At 48.1% G+C, this 21,514-nt stretch overlaps 2 protein-coding genes across 2 annotated transcripts in view; one reads left to right on the top strand and one right to left on the bottom strand.

The window, feature by feature from the left end:
- The window catches only part of SYN2 (synapsin II), a 153,099-nt gene that overhangs the window by 28,669 nt on the left and 102,916 nt on the right, over positions 1 to 21,514 (bottom strand). The window contains exons 2-5 of the mRNA XM_067755495.1: positions 16,896 to 16,953; positions 15,537 to 15,628; positions 13,168 to 13,324; positions 8,348 to 8,437 (exon numbers count right to left, since the gene is read on the bottom strand). Coding sequence (XP_067611596.1) covers positions 8,348 to 8,437; positions 13,168 to 13,324; positions 15,537 to 15,628; positions 16,896 to 16,953 — 397 coding nt within the window. The remainder of the gene's footprint in view (positions 1 to 8,347; positions 8,438 to 13,167; positions 13,325 to 15,536; positions 15,629 to 16,895; positions 16,954 to 21,514) is intronic.
- Positions 130 to 10,903, top strand: TIMP4 (TIMP metallopeptidase inhibitor 4). Its single transcript, XM_067755496.1, has 5 exons — positions 130 to 775; positions 1,978 to 2,075; positions 2,488 to 2,602; positions 5,188 to 5,312; positions 5,970 to 10,903. Exons 1-5 carry the CDS (start codon positions 637 to 639, stop codon positions 6,165 to 6,167), a joined length of 675 nt encoding a protein of 224 aa, XP_067611597.1. The 5' UTR covers positions 130 to 636; the 3' UTR covers positions 6,168 to 10,903.

The raw sequence follows: 21,514 nt of genomic DNA, 5'->3' as shown, positions 1-21,514 counted from the left end.
CACACACACCCCAACTTTCTCTGTCCTATTCCATTACTGTTTGCTGTTGCTTTGGAGCCTCATAAATAGGGCATTGAAAACACTTCCTGCAGCTGAAAGAAGCCCTGAGTAGCTTGTCTCATTCCCAGCGTGCAGCTCAGCAAGAGATCCGTCCTTCTCTGTCACTGTCTCTTTTGCCTGTTGTAATTCCGTCTGCCTCTCTCTGACTCCGCCTGTCTCTTTCTGTTTGTGCCTCTCTACACTCTTGTCCTTTCTGCCTGAATCACAGTCGCTTGGTCTCTGTGTCCCGGTGCATTTGTCTTTGTTGCCCTGTCTTTCGATCCTTACACCATCCCCTTTCCCACCCCTCCCTCTACTTCCAGAAGGCTCAGGCAAGGAAATAGAGGCTAGGAGACTCTCCTGGCTTCCCTCTTCATCTTGCTGAGCCTGCCACTGAGCCCGCCGGCCAGGAGGGCCGCTGGTCCCGCAGCCGCGGGTGGCCTACAGCCAAAGGAGGGCGGGGCCCATCGGGGCGGGACTGGCCCTAGGTCCACCTCATAAAACCAGGGGCGAGGGGCGCGACGAGTTCTGGAGAAGCCCTGGAGGAGCTGCTTGGTCCGACAGTCCCCAGAGGCTGAGTCAGGGCGCTGCTGTGACATGCCGCGGAGCCCGCGGACCGCGCCGAGCTGGGCACTGCTGCTAAGGTTGCTGGCGCTGCTTCGGCCGCCGGGGCTGGGAGAGGCGTGCAGCTGCGCCCCCGCGCACCCCCAGCAGCACGTCTGCCACTCGGCGCTAGGTGAGTCCGGGGGAGCCCTCGAGGTCCACAGCAGGGGGTGGCTGTGTGGGGTCGAGGCGGGGCCCAGCGGCAGACCTGGAGTCTGGAGGGAAGGGGAGGAGCTCCAATCCCGCACCAGTTGCCTCCTGCTGGGGCCCCGTGGGTCGGGCAGGGCCGGCGCCACAGCCACCTTGCAAGCGCCGCGACCCGGAGACTTGCGAGGGAACAGACTGCATAAAAGGCCTCCGCAGCGACCCCATCTCCCCTGCCTACTGCAGTTACGGGGGGGGGGGGGGGGGGGGCGGGGGGCGGTGTTGTCACTGAACAAGTCTGCGGAACTCTCCGGTGATTATTCTGATCTACTGGATGGGGGAAGGGAAAGCCAGGGGCCAGTGGGTTGCGCTTTCATTATAAACATCCTTGGGTGTCCAAGCCTATAACTGAGGTTGTCACCACGCCCTCACTTCAACACACAGCTTTTGCCCTTTCTGTCCCTCTGCCTGGAATGCCCTTCCTTGAAACCCTTAAATTCCTGGCAAACTCCTATTCATCCTTCAAGATCTTACTCAGGTGTCTCCTCTTCTCTGAAGGCTTCCTGACTCCTTGGTGCCACCACAGCACTTCTGTGCTCCTACCATGCTGTGCTGTTGGTCTTTCTAAGGGTGTTCTCCACCACACCAAGAGTTCTGCAGGGTGCGGACCCTGTCTTAATCATGTTTGTGGGTCTAGTATCTAGCGTTAGGCCAGGCACAGAGGAGGAACTCATAAACAGGTTTTGATTAATACCCAAGTGGCAAGAGATGAACTACCTCTGTGCAGGGTCAGGACATTTATTAATTCATAAACATTTACCAACATCAACTCGGTCAGTCTCTCTCTGAGGCCTTGGACTACAGCAGTGGATGACCGCACACCAACTGCCCTCAGGTGGCTCCTGCTTCCTCCTCTACCTGCCGCACCTCCACCCCACTGCACCTGGCTGTGGAGAACCAGACTCCCCAAACCAGCTGCTAAAGTGCAGGACCCAACAGGCCCGAGGGTTTTGGAACTTCCAGCAAGTGCAGAGGAGTTTCCCTCACATGCAGCATTCTCCCCATAACCCACCAAGACCTAAACCCAGAATTCCCCTGCACAATTCTCCAGGGTGATGCCACGTCATCTAGATCCCATATGGACCACTCCCACGTGTTGCTGAAAGTTCCCTCTTTTCTCTTCCTGTGCAGCGATCCGGGCCAAAATCTCCAGTGAGAAGGTAGTTCCTGCCAGCGCAGACCCTGCTGACACTCAAAAAATGATCCGGTATGAAATCAAACAGATAAAGGTACATGGGGACAGGCCAGGGCGATCACCCCCTTGGGCTGTTAGGAGGAGTGGAGTCTGTGATCTGGGAGCGGTGGGGCCGATAGGTGAGGCGGCCTGGCTCAGCGGTGTTGGGGCACAGATGCTCAAGTGCAGGGGATGACATGTAGGCAACAGGCCCACCGGAGCCAAGGCACAGTGCGGGACAGGCCCTCAGCGCTTGTGCATAGGGCTGCTAGAGGCACCTCCCTTCTCGCTGGAATCAACCAAGGTTTAGATTGTTTTAGAGAGGAAAGACCCAGTTGGGCCATCTGTGTGCAACAAATCCTGAACTAGACTTCCGCTTAATTTTTTTAGATTAAGAAAAAGTTTTTCCTGTGAAGATATAAAGTACACTCACTGACCCAGTACTGCTCTTTTGTAAATGCTTTCAGATGTTCAAAGGGTTTGAGAAAGTCAACAATATTCAGTATATCTATACACCTTTTGATTCTTCCCTCTGTGGGGTGAAACTAGAAGCTAACAGCCAGAAGCAGTATCTCCTGACTGGTAAGTGAAAGACCAGCAAGCGGCCCTGAGAGTCTCTGCCCTAAGGAAGGCAGTCAAGGAGGAGCCCGGGCTGACCCTGGGTAGTGAGCTGAGCCAGGTGGCACTTTCTTGGGCATAAAACAGAGCTGTGTTACGAAGGGGCAGCCTAGGTTGGGAGGAGCCTTGGTAACGTCCCTTTCAGTGCAAGAGTCCTCACTGCCACTGGCTTGCTAGTTCACAGGTTGCTCTCCCAGCCTAGGATAACTGGTTCCATTTCCAAACAGCTTTAATTGGTATAAGATTTTTGGTATCTTGAGCCAAATTCTGCCATTCTGAAACTCTCCCTTATGGGTTCAGCTCTGCCCTCTATTCTACGATGACCCTTCAGAGGGCTGAGGACGACAGATACATGCACTCTAGCTCCAGGTCTACTGGTTGTGGTTCCCAGACCCCTTCCTGCCCTGGCCACCTTCAAACGGATATAGCCTGTCCCTGTCCCTCCCCAGCACAGGACCCCGAACTGGACACCACACTGCAGGGGAGGTCTTAGTTACACAGAGCAAAGGAGGATTGTGCATTTTGCAAACTCCCCCTGCAATACACACATAATTGTCACTGTAGCCTACAAATGTATTAGCTTTAGACAGCCAGGACAGGTCACACTCTTGGCTCGTGGCTGACTCACATCCGAGGCCCTATTCTGGGGGTGCAGTAAAGCACAGGCCCTAACAGGAGCCTTGACTCTAACGTGATTCTCTCTCCATGACCTTGGACCCAGGCAGATCCCTCATACTGAACTGGTTGGGATCGAACAGTTAAAGAACCTCACAAGAATATAATCCATAAGTGAATGAATGCAGTACTGAATTATTTTGCAGTTCAGGGAAAGGCATTTGTGTGGTTGTAAACAGTTAGGGAAGCTTCATTGTCTAAGAGGGATCTGAATCGGCCCTAAAGGATGAAAAATATTTAGAGAGAAGGCCAGGAAAAGAAAAACAGCAGGTGGGGAGGACAGGAGGAGGAATTCCACTATCTGTCCATCCCCTTAGCAATGAATGACCACCTACTCACTGCCTGGCCTGGGGCAGGAGAGTGGAGACTCAGTAACAAGTCGCAGTCCTCGAAGAGCTCACAGTTCAAACTTCTGAGAAGTCATAGGCATTGGAGGCCACACTGGTAGGGGCCCCCAGCTCTGAGCATGTGCTGATCGGGGCGCCTCTGGATGGGAGAGGCAGAGGCGGGGTATGCCCCTGAGCCCTCCAGGTCCCAGGACTAGCCAACAAGGCCACCTCCTTCCTGAGCACCTGCCCTCTGCCTGCCTAGCCCTCTCCTAGGTACGGTGGTACATCAGGGGAAGCAGCAAACGTGCTGGCTGCCCTCACAGAGGTCAAGTCTAAACGAAGGTGGGGTTAGGTGACGAAGCACAAGCGTACTGAAAAGTCATCAGTGGCGCCTGCAGGAGAAGGCACAAGCTCTTCTGCCTAATACCGAATGCCCTCTGTGACCAGACCCTGCCGACCTCTCCAGCCTCGCCTCCTGCCACTTGTCAGTGACTGTTCCCAGCCCCTCGCTTCTCCTAGAGCTGAATGAAACTACTTATGGTTGCAGTAGGTATACTGCTGGGCTACACCCCTCTGTCCCAACATCCAGAAGTTCTTCCCCACTTGTCTGGCAGGTGAACTCCTACCCATCCCTTCAAGGCCCAATGCAAGCATCATCTGCTCTTAGACACCCTTCTTGCCCCCAGCCCTTCCACAGACAGAGATAATTGTTCTTTCCTTTGTTCTTATACTGCATCTTGTATATAATTGCACAACAGTGTCATTTTTGCCTACTTATCTGTCTTCCTTACTAGTGTTTAAGCTCCTTGGGGGCAGAGATTCTGTCATATTTATTTCTGGATTCCTGGTACCAGGTCATAGTAGTTGCTCAGTCAGTAAATGACTGAGCGACTGAAGTTCTAAAAGAGGTGTGTGCTAGCACGGTCAGGGATGGCTTTGCGGACGAGATAGTACTAAAAAGGGTCTTTGGAGACAGGAAAGAGTTTGATAAGTAAAGAAAGGGAAGGGGAAAGACTCACCAAGATAGGTATCACTGGGGCAGGAGACTGGCCTGTGTAGATATTGGGAAGGGTTGGAAAGGGTTGAAAAGGAAGAAAGACCTACTATCTATTGAACATCTTCTGTGGGCCCACAACTGTGCTGGGAACTTCACAGACATTCTCTCATTTAATCCTGCCAATAACCTCATTATTCTCATCTTTCAGCTGAGAAGTTATGTGACTCTCTTAAGATCACACACTAGTAAATGATAGAAAAGAAGGGGGTTCCACCAAGATTCTGACTTAAAGCCCACATCCCTCTGTCTACACCATGCTAACGTAAAGGCCTTCACCCCACAGTTCTCCCTCACACAAACATCATCTGGTAACAGCTTCGATACAAAGACAATAGAGGTATTTCTGGTTCCTTCACTGAGTCCCATGTCACCACTGCCACCAAAAGATATTGAAGAGGCTGTGATTTGGGGCTCCTTCAAGAATCCGGACTCCTGGAGCTCCAAGAGCAGATTCCTCATGCTAGGCTCTCCTCCATCTCCCCTTGAAGGTCAGATCCTCAATGATGGGAAAGTCTTCATCCATCTGTGCAACTACATCGAGCCCTGGGAGAACCTGTCCTTTTTGCAGAGAGAAAGTCTGAATCACCACTACCATCTGAACTGTGGCTGCCAAGTAAGGAATGTCCATTTCCAAGGTCTTTTGGGGGCGGGGGAAGGGTCTTGAGCTGTGCAGCCTCACCTTTCATGTATTCCTTCCTTCATGCATGCGTGGTCTATTCACCTGCTGTACTATACTTGAGATCTGCGATGGACCAGGCATCGTATGAAGCTGGGGATGGGAAAGTGAGATGGCCCATAGTCCCTGATCTCAGAGTACTTACATTTTAGCTGGGAAGGCAGCCATCGTATTAGGCAGACTGGGATAACACACTACCGTTTAAAGAGAGTCTACTTTTTTTGCCAGGACGTGTAATGGTTAATTTATTTAAAATATTTAATTTAGTCTTTAAAACAAATTTTTGAAGGCTTAAGATTTCCATCTTAAGGTGAAGAAATTAATGCTGTGGGAAGTGAAGTGACTTGCTTAAGGTCAGTGGTAGAGTAAGGACCTTCAGGTCTTTCTGACTCCGGAGATGCCATTAGGGAGGCAATACTATATATGCAGAGCACAGGGGGAAGGAGAACTAAGGGAGAAATTTGGAGACTAGGAAAGGCTTCATAAGGGAGGGGGCGTTTGAGTTAGGCTGTAGGAGAACATGTAGGAGTCTGAAAGGCAATAATGGAAAAAGGACACCCTACTCACTTTGATGTTGTGTGGCTATGGCTCTAGATCACCACCTGCTATATGGTGCCCTGTACCATCTCGACTCCCAACGAGTGCCTCTGGACAGACTGGCTATTGGAACGGAAGCTCTATGGGTACCAGGCCCGGCACTATGTCTGCATGAAGCATGTTGATGGCACCTGCAGCTGGTACCAGGGACGCCTGCCCCTCAGGAAGGAGTTTGTTGATATCATCCAGCCCTAGGAGGGACCACCACATACCTTCAAGTATCCTGAAAACCAAGTCATTTTCCTTCCCTCAGAGCTCTGGCTGTCACCACCTGCCTCATCACTGCCAGACAATGGGAAGTAACAAGTGGATGGTCTGGCCAGCATTAGGGCAGGGATGGGGCATATTACAGCTTGTGTCCAAGACCCCAGTCCAGAACCTGTCAAGGGCTAGGGAAAGTAGCATGACTTTTCTCTCCTGTCCTCAGCCCTTCATCCCTGCCTCCCAAACCCTTTTAGCTGAGCTGGTATTTGTTATTGATTCTGGCTTAGTTTCTCTTCCAAAGCTAGGACTATTCCTTTTTCTCCCCAGATAAATGCTTTCTTTTTGTCTTAACTGATCTGACAGGGGAGAGATGGTGACTATTATACATATGAGATGGTGTGGCGGCCTTGTGACGTACAAGACCAGAAGGTGGGTTGACAGTATCATAAACAGGCTGATTTGGAGAAATGAAAAGAACAACATCCTTTGGCTGTGTATCCTCTACTCCTCCTGTCTCACCTCATTCTGATCCTTCAATCCCAGCTTTGGGGGAGTGACTTGGGGGACAGAGAATCATCCAATGTGAAGCCTACAATGGCCTAACCTCCCTCCATGTGCTGTAATCCCCTCTACACCATTCCTGGCAGAGGGCCTGGCCCAATTAGCAAGATAAGAACAGACTTGGGTTGTCTCTCTAGGTTAACTATACTTAATGCCCTCAACTGATGTCCAAAAGGCTTCTCCTCTGTCTCTTTTAGAAAGTCCTTCTCTACTAGATTACTAATGTTTTCATTCCTACTTCAAAACTTTTTTTTAAGCTAAAAAAAGCCTTTCTCTTATAGAGTTGAAATTCCCACTTAGCTTTTGACACCTCAGAGAGATCTTAGGGGTCCTCTCTTGAAGGCAAATATCAGGATAGAGGACGGGAGAAAAGTAACGCAAGGGCCCTTGGGGCCAAAGGTTGGTAGATGAGGAATACACTTTGCATGTGTTGCAGTTTTTTTCAGTGGTCAGCCTGCTAGACGCTACAGCAGGAAAAAGCCAGCTTTGAGAGCCCCTTCAGTCTTCAGCTCAGTCCCCTCTTGGACTCCCTGAAATCGCCAAGCACAGACCCCTAGGGTTCCTCAGCCTCTACGGGGCTTCCTGACTTGTCCTAAAAAGGAAAGCCCTGATGACAGTCTCAAGGATTTATTAAACACAAGGGCTTAAGGTTCCAGGGCCTCTCCTGGGGAAGCTCTGACAAAAATGAAGGAGGCAGTTCTTTTCGAGGCCCAGGGTTGTTACTCATCTTCCATGCGTGGCTCACTTATAAGCTGGGCCACGCACAAAATGCCAGGAGCAGGCTCCTCATTCACAGAAATGGTGCAAATGGAGATTCCTTCTGGAGGTCTCTGTCCCCGAGTACCAGACTTGGAAAGCTATGGCAGAGAGAGTCTCCGCTGGTGGGTTAGGGAGGACCACCAACTGACCGTGCAGGCCTGAGGCAGAGTACGTGGGGCCAGAGAAGAAGAAGGGGGTTAAGCCCCAGGTCACCACGAGAGAAAAACATTAGTAATAGCCTCTGTACCAACCATCCATCCCATTTTTCTGCTCCTTCTGCCATCCTAGGATGGCCTCAGAGAAGGCACAGTGCAACCCTAGTCTTATCGAAATTTTGAGGAAGCCAAGGGAATGGAAGGGCCTGATGAATAACAACAGGGACAACACCTTACATCTGAAGAGCACTTCACACTCTTCACAGACTGTTACTTAAAGAATCTCACTTAAATTATGCAAGTACCATATTAAATGTCCTGGCCAGGAATAATTATGCCCACTTGCCTTTCGCACTGGGAAACTGACATGCAGTGAGGGAATGCAACCATCCCTGACTTGTGGGGCTGGGCTTGGACCCGAAGCAGCTGGATCTTCTGATTGTTGATTCATGGATTTGTTGCTCGATAAAATGCCCTTGTTTCTGCTCTTTCCTATGCTGTCTCCAGGTTTTGGAGACAAGGGGCTGTCAGCTAAAACCCAGCCACCCTGGTTTCACAAAGCAGGTCTGCAGTTCAACCTCAACAGAGTCTCTGGGGCTGGGAGGCTGAGGCCCTCTTCAGAGCCCCATAGTCACCACGTGGCTAAGCTCAGAGTGCGAACAGCAGAGAGACTGAAGCCCGCACTCAGTCACCTACCATTTCTTTGTGGTTGGGGTAGTATGTCTGCTCAATGAGTGGGAACTTTTCTCCTCCCAGTGTCTTGTAGATGGCCACCAGCTGGGCAAACTGCAAAAGAGAAGCAAAGGTTTCAGTTTCCCTAAACAGCTCTGGAACAGACAGACCAAGTGTCAATCCAACAAATATTTGTTTGTCAGTCAAACAATTATTTATTGAGTATTTGCTCACTGAGGGCTTTGTGCAAAGCACTCTGAGGATATAAAAGAGGTGTCCCATTCCTATTCTCCAGGAACGTATGCTTTAGTTGGGGAAGGGAGAGAGTGAGCTAACATTCATTCAGTGCCTACTCAATTTTAATGATATTTCATTTAATCCTCATATCAAATTGATGAACTAGGTTCTTTATCATCTTCATTTTACATATGAAGCTCAGGGAGGGTAGGAAGCTTGCCTAAAGTCACGGAGCTGCAAAGAGCTTGTAAAGCTGGGATTGAAATTTGGGTCTCTAACTCTAAACACCTTCATCTCTAGAGACGGCAAGTGATGAAGCTGGATAGGTAACATGGGGCCCAGTCATGGAAGTTCAAATGCCAAGCAAAGGAATTGTAGCTTTTTCCTGTAGGGAGAATGGAGTCATGGAATGCAGGAAAGACAGACCCAGTCTTCTAGGACTTACTACTCATCTACGAACTGAACTCACTGGACCTTCACCTATGAGAAGCCAGAACAGCTCCATGGAGAAGAGATGAAGTACACAGACTTAAGTGTCAGGGTTTGCCTTTGGCAAACATGTAGCACCCCTTGGTGCCCCCTGCCCCCCACACTTTATAAGTGAAGAAACTGAGGCCCAGAGAGGTCACTTGCCCAAGGTCACACAGTAGTTGAGCCAGATTCATAGCCAGGCTCCTTTATTCCTAACCCGTAACTCTCCCTACTCACAGCAGCCTTTCAGGCTCTAAAGAGATCACGCTCTTCCCACAGGAGGCTTTCCAGTTCCGCCCACTCACACACAAGCTCCCCACATCCACCCCAGTGTGCTGGCAGCAGGGGTAATCCAGCTTCTTCTCTCTAGTGCTACTGGGTTCACGCTCTAAGCCACTGATATCTGGAACTGCTAGTAGGAAAAGTTGCCAGATCAAATCTACCTTCTATTTATTAGAGAAAGGAAAGCTAGAACATTTTTCAAAAGCTCGGGTTCTGTTTTTGATCAGGGATGTTAGCGCATGAGTCAGTTCGGGGGAGACGATAAAAGCCAGAACTGGGTTGTTAGAAAACTGCAGTCTTCTGATTCTTCTTGTTCTGCTCGAACTTGCTAGGTGTCCTTAGGCAAATGATATCTCCTCTCCGGGCCTCCTTTTCTTCATATATAAAAAGAGAGAACTGAATTTGATCAGTTCCTCAAACTTTTTACCACAAAAGAACATCTTTTTATTACATTTCCTCCCAAACTCCATGATCAAACTGTTGTTTAAGTGATCATCTGCTGTGGTCCTTTTGTGAGTAGAGATAGAATCTGTTATTCTTGAAATGCTGAAAAACAGTGGAATTTCCAGGTCACTTCCCTTAGTGACACGCAGTTGGTGACTCTAGATCTCTACGGCCTCCTCCAGGGCTGCAAGTATGATTGATGGACTCTCAAGGCCCAAAGATTTTATTATTGGAAGAGACTTGAGAGAGTCTCTAGGCCAGACATCTCATTTCACAAATGAGGAGACTGGGGCTATAGAAGCAAAGGAAAGCGCAGGCTCCCACATCATGCCTGGACTTGGGGCTGCGCTGGGACAGCGCCCAGGTCTCCTCCTGCCCAGTGCATTCTCCACTGTACCCTGCTGTCGCCATTCTCTGGTTCTTCAACCTTCTCTGACTGTCAAGACCACCCCTCAGACCTTTCCTGCCTTCTCTGATTCTCTCCACCACCTCATCTGACCTTTAAGTTCTGCCTGCCCACCTCGGCCTGGCTGGACTCCTGCTCTGTGTCTGGACACCTGCCTGAGCTCCCAAGGCTCTCCAGCCTCCCTGGAGAGCTGATACAAGCCCTGCCTCACAACCTCTGTCCTGCTGCAGCCCACACCCTGGCACGGCACCAAGGCATGTGGGGCCCTATCTTCCCAGCATGTGGGATTGTTAAACAGACACCACACCGATGCCAAGAAGGCCCACGGCAGGTTCTCAGAGTCCCGGCACAGCCAAGACTAAAATGGCAGCCAGTTCCCAGGCACTAGCTGGACCTCTGGGAGCTCATACTACCCTCCTCCACCCCCTGCAGTCCCTTCTGCTCAAAGTACTGGGCTTGGCATCTAACCCCTGCCTCCTTGGAAACTTAGATTCAGTCACAAGCACACAGTCACCAATTAAACAAAAGGAATATCTGATAAGGGTTATTTCCACCATGCCTAGACAAAAGAATGGATTTGGGAGCTGGGGGTGGTATTGGCAATGAATAGGAAGATAACATTCAATATAACCACTTATCCAGTGTATCAGGAAAGACTTCTTGGATGAAATGGGATTTCAAGATCAGTCTGAATTTAATGTTATCCTTATCCCTCCTGGAAATAAAATGCTTTAATTCAACTCACGTGCATCTGTCTCTAAAAAACACCCAGAGTGACAGGATTTTCAGATAAATTTGCAGCAATATGTGATGGTGGCATTCTTGCACTCTCTGGAATGCTACTTTCATTGGTAGGTCTACTTCTGCTTTCAAAATCCCAGTGTGCCTGCCCTGACCAATTTATGAGATAGTGGATATGCTCAGAGACACTGTCATAGAGACAACGTAGAGCCTTTCCCAATCCAGCTGAGGCCTCTCCTCACACCAAGAGCAGCCACAATAAAGAAATTTAGAAAATACACACCAAAGTCATCATCTCAGAGGGACCCTCCCCTCACAGTCACCAGATTCGTTCATTCCCATTAACAGACAGAGAACGATATATAAAATGCCATCAGTGTGGCAGCTGCTTAGTGAAAACGAAGGGAGAACTTGGTGTTTTGCCAGGGAGCCCCGCTGTTCTCATGCGATGCCAACGGCAATATGCTGGATTGTGAAGGGGTGAGAATGTGAACCCTCACCAGATCCCAAATCCCAGGAGGGGCAAAGCCCCAGGCACAGGCTTTCTGATCTGCCCCTCCCTGGCCTCCAGCACAGTTTTGGAACATAAAGCAGGGAATTAGTTTCTTTCAGATCCCCAATACTAGGGGACTGTAACACCAGGCTGGCAAGCTGGTGGAAGGTACTATGATTATTCCTAGTTTACAGACAAACCAGAGCACAGAGAGGTTTAGTCAGAAGGCTGATTAGTGAGGGTGCCCAGAAAAAAGCTGATAATAGCAGAATCGCCCTGTGTGGCTATGAGGGAGCCAAATTCTAACAGGTATTGAAGGGGTGAGGGCGGAAAGGGCTAGGACATGAGTGCAGTAGGAAAGGTCATGTGACTAAGTGGAAACCTGGTGAAGGCCTCATATGTGCTCTTCTGTGATTAGCAACTCATTCAAATCACACAATTCCTGTAGCCTGTTTCTGCACAACTTTAGGACTCCAGAACCTCAGGCCAAACAGAGGGAAAGTCTGAACAAGTGGCAACTACAGCAGCTCCCAGATCTTTCTACTCCTTGCTCATTGGTCTTTCTCTCACACTGTCAGGTCTCCCTGGCTTCCAGTGGAACAGGAAAACTGAGTTCAGGTGTAAAAGTAGAGGTGATGGATCCATTTAGTTAAAAAACACCCCCTCCAGCTCCCTGAGTCTGGGAGCTTGGGGTCTGGGAACTTCACAATCAGCCACCAGTGCCATGACCCTTGGCAAGCCAGTATGTGAGACCTGAAATGATTTTTGAAAAACAAGAAGAGGAGGATGTGATTACGGGCAGGTGTTTCCTTCCAAGACGACCAGCCTGGAGCAGCAAAGTTATAGGAACTGGATCCCCCAGCTGTCAGAGGGGAGGCCAGAGAAGCCCAGGACCATCACAGGCCACTTTCCCTCCTAGCGTCACTCTTCTCTCTGCTCAAACATTTCTACTGCCTCCAAGACTTCCAGACTAGCCAAGGAGGAGAACACCAGACCAGCTTCTTCCTCACGTGATAACCCAATTTATGCGAGAGAGACTGTCATCTAGAGAAATCCTTGCCCTGAAACTTTGGTAAGTTACTTAATCCTTTCTGGGTCTCATTTCTCTGTAATAAGTGATAATAATGATAATAACTTCCTTGTAAGGTTATTGTGAGGATTAAATGAAGTTAATGTAGGAAAATCTCAGATCATGGCATCACATAGTAAGTGGTTTTATACCCCTTACCTTCCTTCTTTAATTTTCACATCTCTACGTGAAGGGGTGAGAGCTGATGACCTCTAAGGGCACTTCCAGCACACGTAAGTGTCTGATTGGTATATGTGTGGATGAATCTCATTTTAAGGTTGTTGAAACACTTGGTAGGACTCTGACACGAACATCCCTCTGAGATGGACCATCCCCTTGGTCCCCACTGGCCTCAGGCCTTTCCAATGGTTACACCTTTCACAGACAAGAAACTGGCACTTTTATTGTTGTATCCTATGGCTAAGGGCAGAGCCTACAGACCTGTAAGGGCGTCTTCACAGAATCTTTGGTGTGACTTTGCTGTGAGGCCAAAGGTCCACTCTGCAGCAAAGGCGGCCCAGCCCGTGATGACAAAGTCCTACTGTGAGAGCCTACCCTACCCTGTGTCCCAGCTGAAGCTCCTCCCACATCTTCTCAGTTGGCACCTACTGCACCTGGATCACCAGTGGTCCTCCTAGGGACTGGGAGATAAGAGGACCAGGGTCCTACTCTTTTACCTGGCAGAAGGGTAACTCACTCACCACCCACGGCTTGTCACAGAAGTTGTAAATGGATTCCAGGGAGTTGATGCTGGGGAGGCCTGCATACTGCATGCCAATGATCAGGTGGCGGAAGTCCTCATTCTCTGCCATGCCAAACGCATGCTGCCGGATGAGCACAAAGTCTGGTCGGAAGGACCTGGGAAGAACGTAGAAGTCTGCCATCAACCAGAACCTCAGGTCATACATCCTCTTGTCTCCCATCTCCAAAGACCAAGACAGGGAAGGAGTCTTAGGGGTTACCCGAGCCAAGCCCTTCATTTTGTCATTACTATTCTTTTATGGACTAGGAAATGAGGTATTATGTTTGGCACTTCTCAAAGGAGATTTGAACAGATTTCTGAAATTCTCTTATTCCTCTGGGTTAAGCACTGTCTTTTTCTAAGGTGCAAAAGCCCTCAGGAGGGAAGAAACACTTTAGACCCTCACACCTTAGGTCAACAAGAATTTTCCCTGTTCCTATGGGGCATGACAAGAGCTGAAGCTCCTGTGGCTCCAGAGTTGGTACCCCAAGGGGGTCCCAGCAGACTCTGAAGACAACACACTTGGCTGGCTTCACTGCCCTGCCGTGTAGATCCCTGATCTCAGCGTCCTGCTCTGACTCTTTAAAGCTGCTCCTTAAAATAGGCAGTGCCCTCATCAGGTCCCCGGGTGAGCAAGGGTCCCGGCTGGCTGAGAACAGATACCAGACGTCCCCATGTTATTCTTCCAAAGCGGATGCTAGGGAGGGGTGCAAATATTTTTTGCAGAACTGAGGTTGAGCAACTGGCTACAGGAAGCACTGAGAGTACAGAGTGTTCCCATGCATGGAAAGGCTCCTTGCATTTCACCTCTAGCCAGCAGAGCTCCCAGCCCCAGCTGCTCCACAGGACCAGGGCCCCCATCTTCATGCCCTGATTCCAGAGGAACCCCACCTTCCTGGAGAGTCAGTTCTGTGGCAGCATCTGCCCTCAAGGCTCTAGGCCTTGGCCATTTCACACATGTGTAATGACCTACCCGGTTCTCTTCCCAGGCACCCAACCAATCCCCACCTACAGCTCCAGCCCCACCTGGGCTCAGAGATCAGTCTTTTAAAGTGGGGGTGGAAGGACCCCTCCTCAGTCGCTCAGGGGAGCTAGCATCAAGTCAGGTGGCATGTGCTCTGACCTCCTTGTGCCCTAGTTCTGGGAAACTGGCTCCGGCTGTATGCCTGAGACCAAACCTTATATCCCAGTCACACGCACTGAGCTCTAGGCTTGCGGTCAGCTCCTGATTCCCCACACTGCGACTGGAAGGGCCTGCCTTATTTTTGCCAGATCCCTCCCAGCACCCTGACATGGGCCTTCCTGTCACCACCCGCTTGTGTCATGCATCCCTGTGATTCATTGCATTTGCAGTTGGAGGAGCCCACCATTCTCTCTAGAAGGAGCTTCCTGAGCTCACCCCCATGTGGACAGATGTCTCCTTTTCTGTCCTCCTCAGTCTCCAGGATGGATGAGCTCACATTTCCTGACGTGAGGCTCCAGACACCTGAGTTCTGCCTTCCCTGTCACAGACCCAGGTCCTGTTGGACACTGGCAGCCTCAGTGTCAGGGTAGCGTAGATTGAGGTAGGGAAAAGGGTGACGTGAACACTCTTCCTGGAGCAATACCCTGATGTCTGAAAACCCGAAGCCACGCTGAGCCCCAGGGAAGAAGAACACTGTGGGAACCTTGCTCCCTCATCTGGAATCCCCATCACTTCCCGCACAGAACTGTTGTGTTACAATTGATGATGTCTGTAAGTCACCCAGCACCCTCCTGGCACGTAAGTGCTTTGTAACTGCAAATTTTCTTCCACCCACAATGTCCCTTCCCACCCCAGGCTTTCCTATCAGACTTATGAGTTCCCAGGAATTTGGAACATAGAAAGAACACAGGGCTGGGAGTTAAGAGAATTCACATAGAACACAGGGCTCTGCTACCAACTTACTGAGGGAATCTAAGCAAATCAATGTAAAAAAGGAGGCTGAACCAGAGCAGAGGTTTCCAAACTTTTTTTAAAAAGCAATGGAACCCTGTTTTCCAGGGGAAATATATTCAGAGATAAAAGCCCAGAGCTGCACTGGCTGAGGTAGGGCGGGAGTCTTGGAACACCTCTCACAGGAATCCAGGTACCGCTCAGAGAGCTCTGAGCCCATGGAGCGTTCTCTACCAGTGGACTATGGCCTCCCTAAAGGCAGGAGCTGCCTTCCTCTGCCTTCCTCTGCCACTGCCGCACAGCACACATCATCAACTTCTGTACGCTATACATAGCAATGCTGTCCCACTGCAAGCCAGAGATGGTGACTGTGGTGACAGTGACAGCGACCCAGAGGACAGAAAGGACCTTACCGGACAACCTTTGTGCCATTCCGGAGCACCTGCATATCCACAGCATAGGTCCCATCTGCATGGGCCACCAGGTTGAGCTCTGAAAATTCTGCCTGGAAGATAACAGGAGGAGATTAAGAGCGTAAATTTCACGGTATGTGTTTTTTACTATGATAAAAAATGAATAAATAAAAATAACAGTAGGGGAGTAAGCCCACAGTCCTGATTCTGCGGGGCCCTCCGCATAGCAGCAACAGCATCCCTTCCAGCAAACATTTATTTACCGTTTGCAAAGCATTTTCCCAAACTGATCTCATCTAACTCTCACAGCTACTCTATGAGGCAGGAGGGGCAGAGATAATTATCCTTATTTACCAAAGGAGCAGCTAAGTGACTTTTCCGGACAAACAAAACTTATTGTTGGCAGAGACAGGAGCATAACTCAGGCCTTCTGACTCCCCACCCAGCATCCTTTGTGCTGCCTCTCTACAGAGCGGGAATGCAAACTGGGGCAAACATGCCCTTTATCAATTTCAACATAAATACACTAAGTTTTAGTTTAGGCAATTGCGTTTTTAGTTCTGCTCTGGCCCAACTAGCTGCATAAGATGTTCAGGCAAGTTACTTGTTCTCTCTGGGTGGACAGTTTCTCCCATCTATAAAATGGGAATAATTTTTTTTATCAACCTTGCCTATCTAATAAGTTATTTTAAGAACTGAATGCAACAATGGATAGGAAAAGTACTCTGTATCAATCACAGCACACCATGTAAGGAATGATGAGTAACTTCTATCATTACATATAAAATACATGCATTGTTTAAACTGGACATCCCCCTATGCACTCGAATGGACCTAATCTCTATTTATCACGAAGCAAACAGTACAGGAAGATAAAAAATGACCTTTCAGGACTTCTCTGCATTAAGACCAGGAGGTGTGCTTTTCTAAGTTCTCTTTGAAGTGTAGCCTCAGGCGTGCAGAGGAGGCGCCACTGGAGGCCACACAACTGAATGGCAGACGTGTGCCTACCCAGCAAGACCATGCCACCAGCAATATGTAGGTGTGGCCATGTCCTAGGAAGACATTCCTCTAAAGTGTTCCTCAGCCTGAGAACCCTGCACCCAGAGGGCCCCAAGAGCCACGCTGCTTGCCTCTCTACGGACACCAGAGCCATGAAAAGAAGTCAGCGAAGTTGAAAGATGCAGAACCATGTCTCATAGAGAGAAAAGTCCTGGAAAGGGTTGGGGGAGGAGATGGAGAGCCTAGAAGCTAGTGACGGACACTGATCTCCACTTGGCAGAACTAAATGGTTCATTCTGGAATGTCAAGAGGGGCCAACAATGATGCAGATGCAACCCTGGGCTCCAGGCTGGTTACCTGTTCCACTTTGATATCATAATCTCCAAGGACTTTTTTGCCCCGAAAGCACTTGGCCCTGGAAAAAAGGGAAAAAAACCCACACAAATTAGTTCTGTACAGGTGTTTGTGGTCAGAAATTCGCTCTCACAAAGACGAGGACCATGGCAGACAGAATCCCAGAATGAGAGTCAAGAGACCTGGGTCAGTCTGCTATTGGATCACCATGAGACAGCCTCCAGTCAAACCACGGCCTCCCCTCTATAAAATAAACCAAGAGGCCTTTCACTCTCAGGCATTGTCATTTTATGATAACATCCTTGGTCTTTCCAAAAGGAGGCTAGAAGTAACAATTTCCCTAATGTTACTCCTGGTAAAGACTAGGTCAATTTTATACATCCCTATAGTTTCCTCATCTTCCCCCATCCTGCCTTTCACTCTGATTTTCTAGTTGGTTTCCACCCTTGGAATTTTAGTTTCTAAGGAAACTGTTATTATTTTACCTCTTCATACCCATACTTCCAAAAAGGATTTGAGACAATAATTTAAAAAGCAAATATATCCAACAAAACAAGGATTAAAGGACAATCAATGAATGAAGGAGAGTTAATTATACCAGAAAAAAAGCAGAGGGCAGGGGGAGAGGCTGAGGAAAGCTACTATAATTGAACACAAAACCTATCCTGTGTTTCTGGGCAGTCAAGAGAATGAGTCAAGCCTAGATACACTGTACTTATTATCTTCCCGTTTTGTCACGGAGCTGGAGGAACCTCACATTACAGCTGCTGGTAAGAGGACTGTTTATGCTTATATTTATAGCCATTGCTACTTTGCTCTTCACCTCCCCTTCCTCTCATAAGAGTTTCTTATGTGCCTTTATAGGCTGGATCTCCACCTGTAAAAAGGGCCCTTCCACATGCTACCTAGGTTGGGCTTGCTTTCCCAGTGCTTGAAATTTCAAATTAGTATGTTTCACTGGAGGTTTTCTAAAAGTCCCTCTCCAAAACAAAGGGATAAACTAACATTTATTGGGCATCATGTTCTAGGAATTATGTGCTAATTTCTTTCAAGAACATTTCATTTAGTCCTCATAACAACTTATGAGATAGGGAGAAAGGCATTCATTTTCGAGATGAGGAAACCAAGACTCAGGGGATAAAAATGGCACATTCAAGGTCATATGGCAAGTTAGTGACAGAACCAATATTCACACCCAAGTCTGAATCCTGAGTCGTTGGCGCTGCACAGCACTGTCTCCCTCTGCTTATTCATTCTTGTCATCCTCATTCCCACCATTACAAAAACTGACTCGTCAGGTATGCTGCATTGCATGTGTCTTCTCCCATTTTCTCTCTTCTGTGCAAAAGGGACTTGATGTTGTGAGCACTAGTTCCACTACAAATACTTCCTACACCGGTTCCTGTGAACTACCCAGGACGAGGCCAGGCTATTTCCTTTCCGATCTGGTTCTGGAACAGTCTGTTCTAGGAAGTTGTCATTTGTCCTATCCAAGTCCCTGGCTACCCTCAAATTGCTCCTCAGAGGCATTCAGCCATCCTGGAGCTGGAGCACTGGAGTCCATCCCCCTACCTCTGCCCCAATTCCTTACTAAGCTTCATCAGCTTGCTTCCAGAACGCTGTTCAACGTTCACAGCTCAGCAAGCCCCTTGGGCAAGGGGCCTGTAGCACATCCCATTCCTTTTAGGGTTCCATCTTATTTATGGGTTTAAATAATAGTGTATGCATGGCACTATCACTGCTCTGCAGATCTTGAGGACTCCGTAAGTCTTCGTCCACGACTATAAACAGAAGGAACTGGAGTAAATGATCTAAGAGGTTCCTTCCCTGTGTTGGTGAGGTGCGCCTACCCTGTTACCAGCAATGCTTTTCTGATGCTTCCTCCCATCTTCCTGTCTCAAAATAGCTCTCCTTCTGTGAGCTAAGTCTCAGAGGCATTAACAATAACCTCTCACTCTGTATGATGCCTTGCACTTTCAAAGCACATTCTTGCCTTATTTGTTCCTTACAACTCTGTGAAGCAGCCAGGACAGACAGTGCTGTCCATTTAACCAATGGGGAAAGAAACCCAGAGCAGCTAAATAATATGCTCAAATCACAGAGAAGTTCATAGGAGTTAAGCTTAGAACTAAGAGTTTATGTCTAGGTACTTAGGTGCTGCCAAGGTTTTTAATTCACTCATTTATTTTGTGGGTTGTGAACACTGATATTGAAGTATAAATACAGATTCTGTCTGCATTTATCTGCCACTTTCTGCACCTGCCCATTGACCAAGTTGACTAATGATACTGTTTTCAGGCCTTGTGCCCACCCCCAACTCTCCAATTATCTTAATGCCTTTTCCTTAAGGCAGTCTGTCCGCTTGGAAATGTTAGTTTGTGTTATCTGGCTCTGGGTGAAGGACCTCTCTTGGCTGAGACACAGTCTTATAGAAAAGGAGCCAACGTGGCAGGCGATGGAGCAGAGTCTTCTTCTGGAGAATGAGCACATTCTCCCAGGTATTTTCATGAAAAATTTTGTAACTTACAAGCAAGTGACAGAACTACTTCCTGATCCTAAGAGAGCACTGTTAGGAAGCAGTGTGCTGGAATTCAGAGGGCTTCTGGATCACAGGGCTCTGGAATCACAGTCTGCGTGGGAATCCTAGCTGTACACTTTTTTGGTTGTGTGACCACAAGCAAGTGGCTTAAAAAAAAAAAGTATGTCACATGGTTAAACCAATAAATCTATCTATCTTCAAAAGAATAAGATGGATAAGATGAAAAATACATTTTTCCTTTCCCATTTCTCTTTCATCACACATACTCCCCATTATCAGTTGCAAGCATATCCTTCCAGTGTGTGAAATTGTGCGCATATATCTGCATACATATATGTTTCAAACATATGGCATCATGCTATATAAACTCTGCTTTTTTGAACCTTAATTTTTTATTGCACTTAAAAATATACCAGTCCTTTGGGTAGTGTAGACATTTTAAAATATTAATTCTTCCCAATCCATGAACACGGGATATCTTTCCATTTACTACTTTATAATAACTTTGTATAGAATATAACCTATGAAAATGTTGTATGTTACTATGTTGTATGCATGAAACTAATATTGTAAGTCAACTCTACTTCAATTAAAAAAATACATCTTAGTGATATGCTTTCAACACATACTGATAGACCTCCTTCTTTCTTTTTTTTTTTTTTTTGTGGTACGTGGGCCTCTCACTATTGTGGCCTCTGCCATTGCGGAGCACAGGCTCCGGACGCGCAGGCTCAGCGGCCACGGCTCATGGGCCCAGCCGCTCCGCGGCACGTGGGATCTTCCCGGACCGGGGCACGAACCCGTGTACCCTGCATCGGCAGGCAGACTCTCAACCACTGCAGCACCAGGGAAGCCCTAGACCTCTTTCTTTGTAATAGCTGCATGAAATTCCATTTGAAGGTCATACAGTAATTTAACCAATATTTACTGGTGATATGGAGGTTCCTTAAAAAACTAAAAATAGAACTACCATACGACCCAGCAATCCCACTACCGGGCATATACCCTGAGAAAACCATAATTCAAAAAAAGTCATGTATCACAATGTTCACTGCAGCTCTATTTACAATAGCCAGGACATGGAAGCAACCTAAGTGTCCATCAACAGATGAATGGATAAAGAAGATGTGGCACATATATACAATGGAATATTACTCAGCCATAAAAAGAAACGAAATTGAGTTATTTGTAGTGAGGTGGATGGACCTAGAGTCTGTCATACAGAGTGAAGTAAGTCAGAAAGAGAAAAACAAATACCATATGCTAACACATATATATGGAATCTAAAAAACAAACAAAAAAAGGTCATGAAGAACCTAGGGGCAAGACGGGAATAAAGACACAGACCTACTAGAGAATGGACTTGAGGATACGGGGAGGGGGAAGGGTAAGATGGGACAAAGTGAGAGAGTGGCATGGACATATATACACTACCAAATGTAAAATAGATAGCTAGTGGGAAGCAGCCGCACAGCACAGGGAGATCAGCTCGGTGCTTTGTGACCATCTAGAGGGGTGGGATAGGGAGGGTGGGAGGGAGGGAGGGAGACGCAAGAGGGAAGAGATATGGGGATATACGTATATGTATAACTGATTCACTTTGTTATAAAGCATAAACTAACACACCATTGTAAAGCAGTTATACTCCAATAAAGATGTTAAAAACAAACAAACAAAAAAACCCCCCAAGTGTAGGGACTTCCCAGGTGGTCCAGTGGTAAAGAATCCACCTTCCAATGCAGGGGACACGGGTTCGACCTCTGGCCGGGGAACTAAGATCCCACATGCCACGGGGCAACCGAGCCTGGGCACCTCAACTAGAGAGCCTGAGTGCCGCAAACTACAGAGCCCATGCCCCCTGGAGCCTGCACGCCATAACTAGAGAGAAGCCCGAGCACCACAATGAAGAGCCCGCAGGCTGCAACAAAAGATCCTGCATGCCTCAACAAAGATCGCACGTAGCACAGCTAAGACCCAATGCAGCCATAAATAAATAAACAAACAAATAAATAAATAAATAATAAATAAATCTTAAAAAAAAAATTACTGGTGAGCGTTTAGATTTCCAGTGTTTGGATTGTTT

The sequence above is a fragment of the Pseudorca crassidens genome, chromosome 10 (genome assembly GCF_039906515.1).
Source record: "Pseudorca crassidens isolate mPseCra1 chromosome 10, mPseCra1.hap1, whole genome shotgun sequence".
NCBI lineage: Eukaryota > Metazoa > Chordata > Mammalia > Artiodactyla > Delphinidae > Pseudorca > Pseudorca crassidens.
This window is presented reverse-complemented; position numbering and strand designations above follow the sequence as displayed.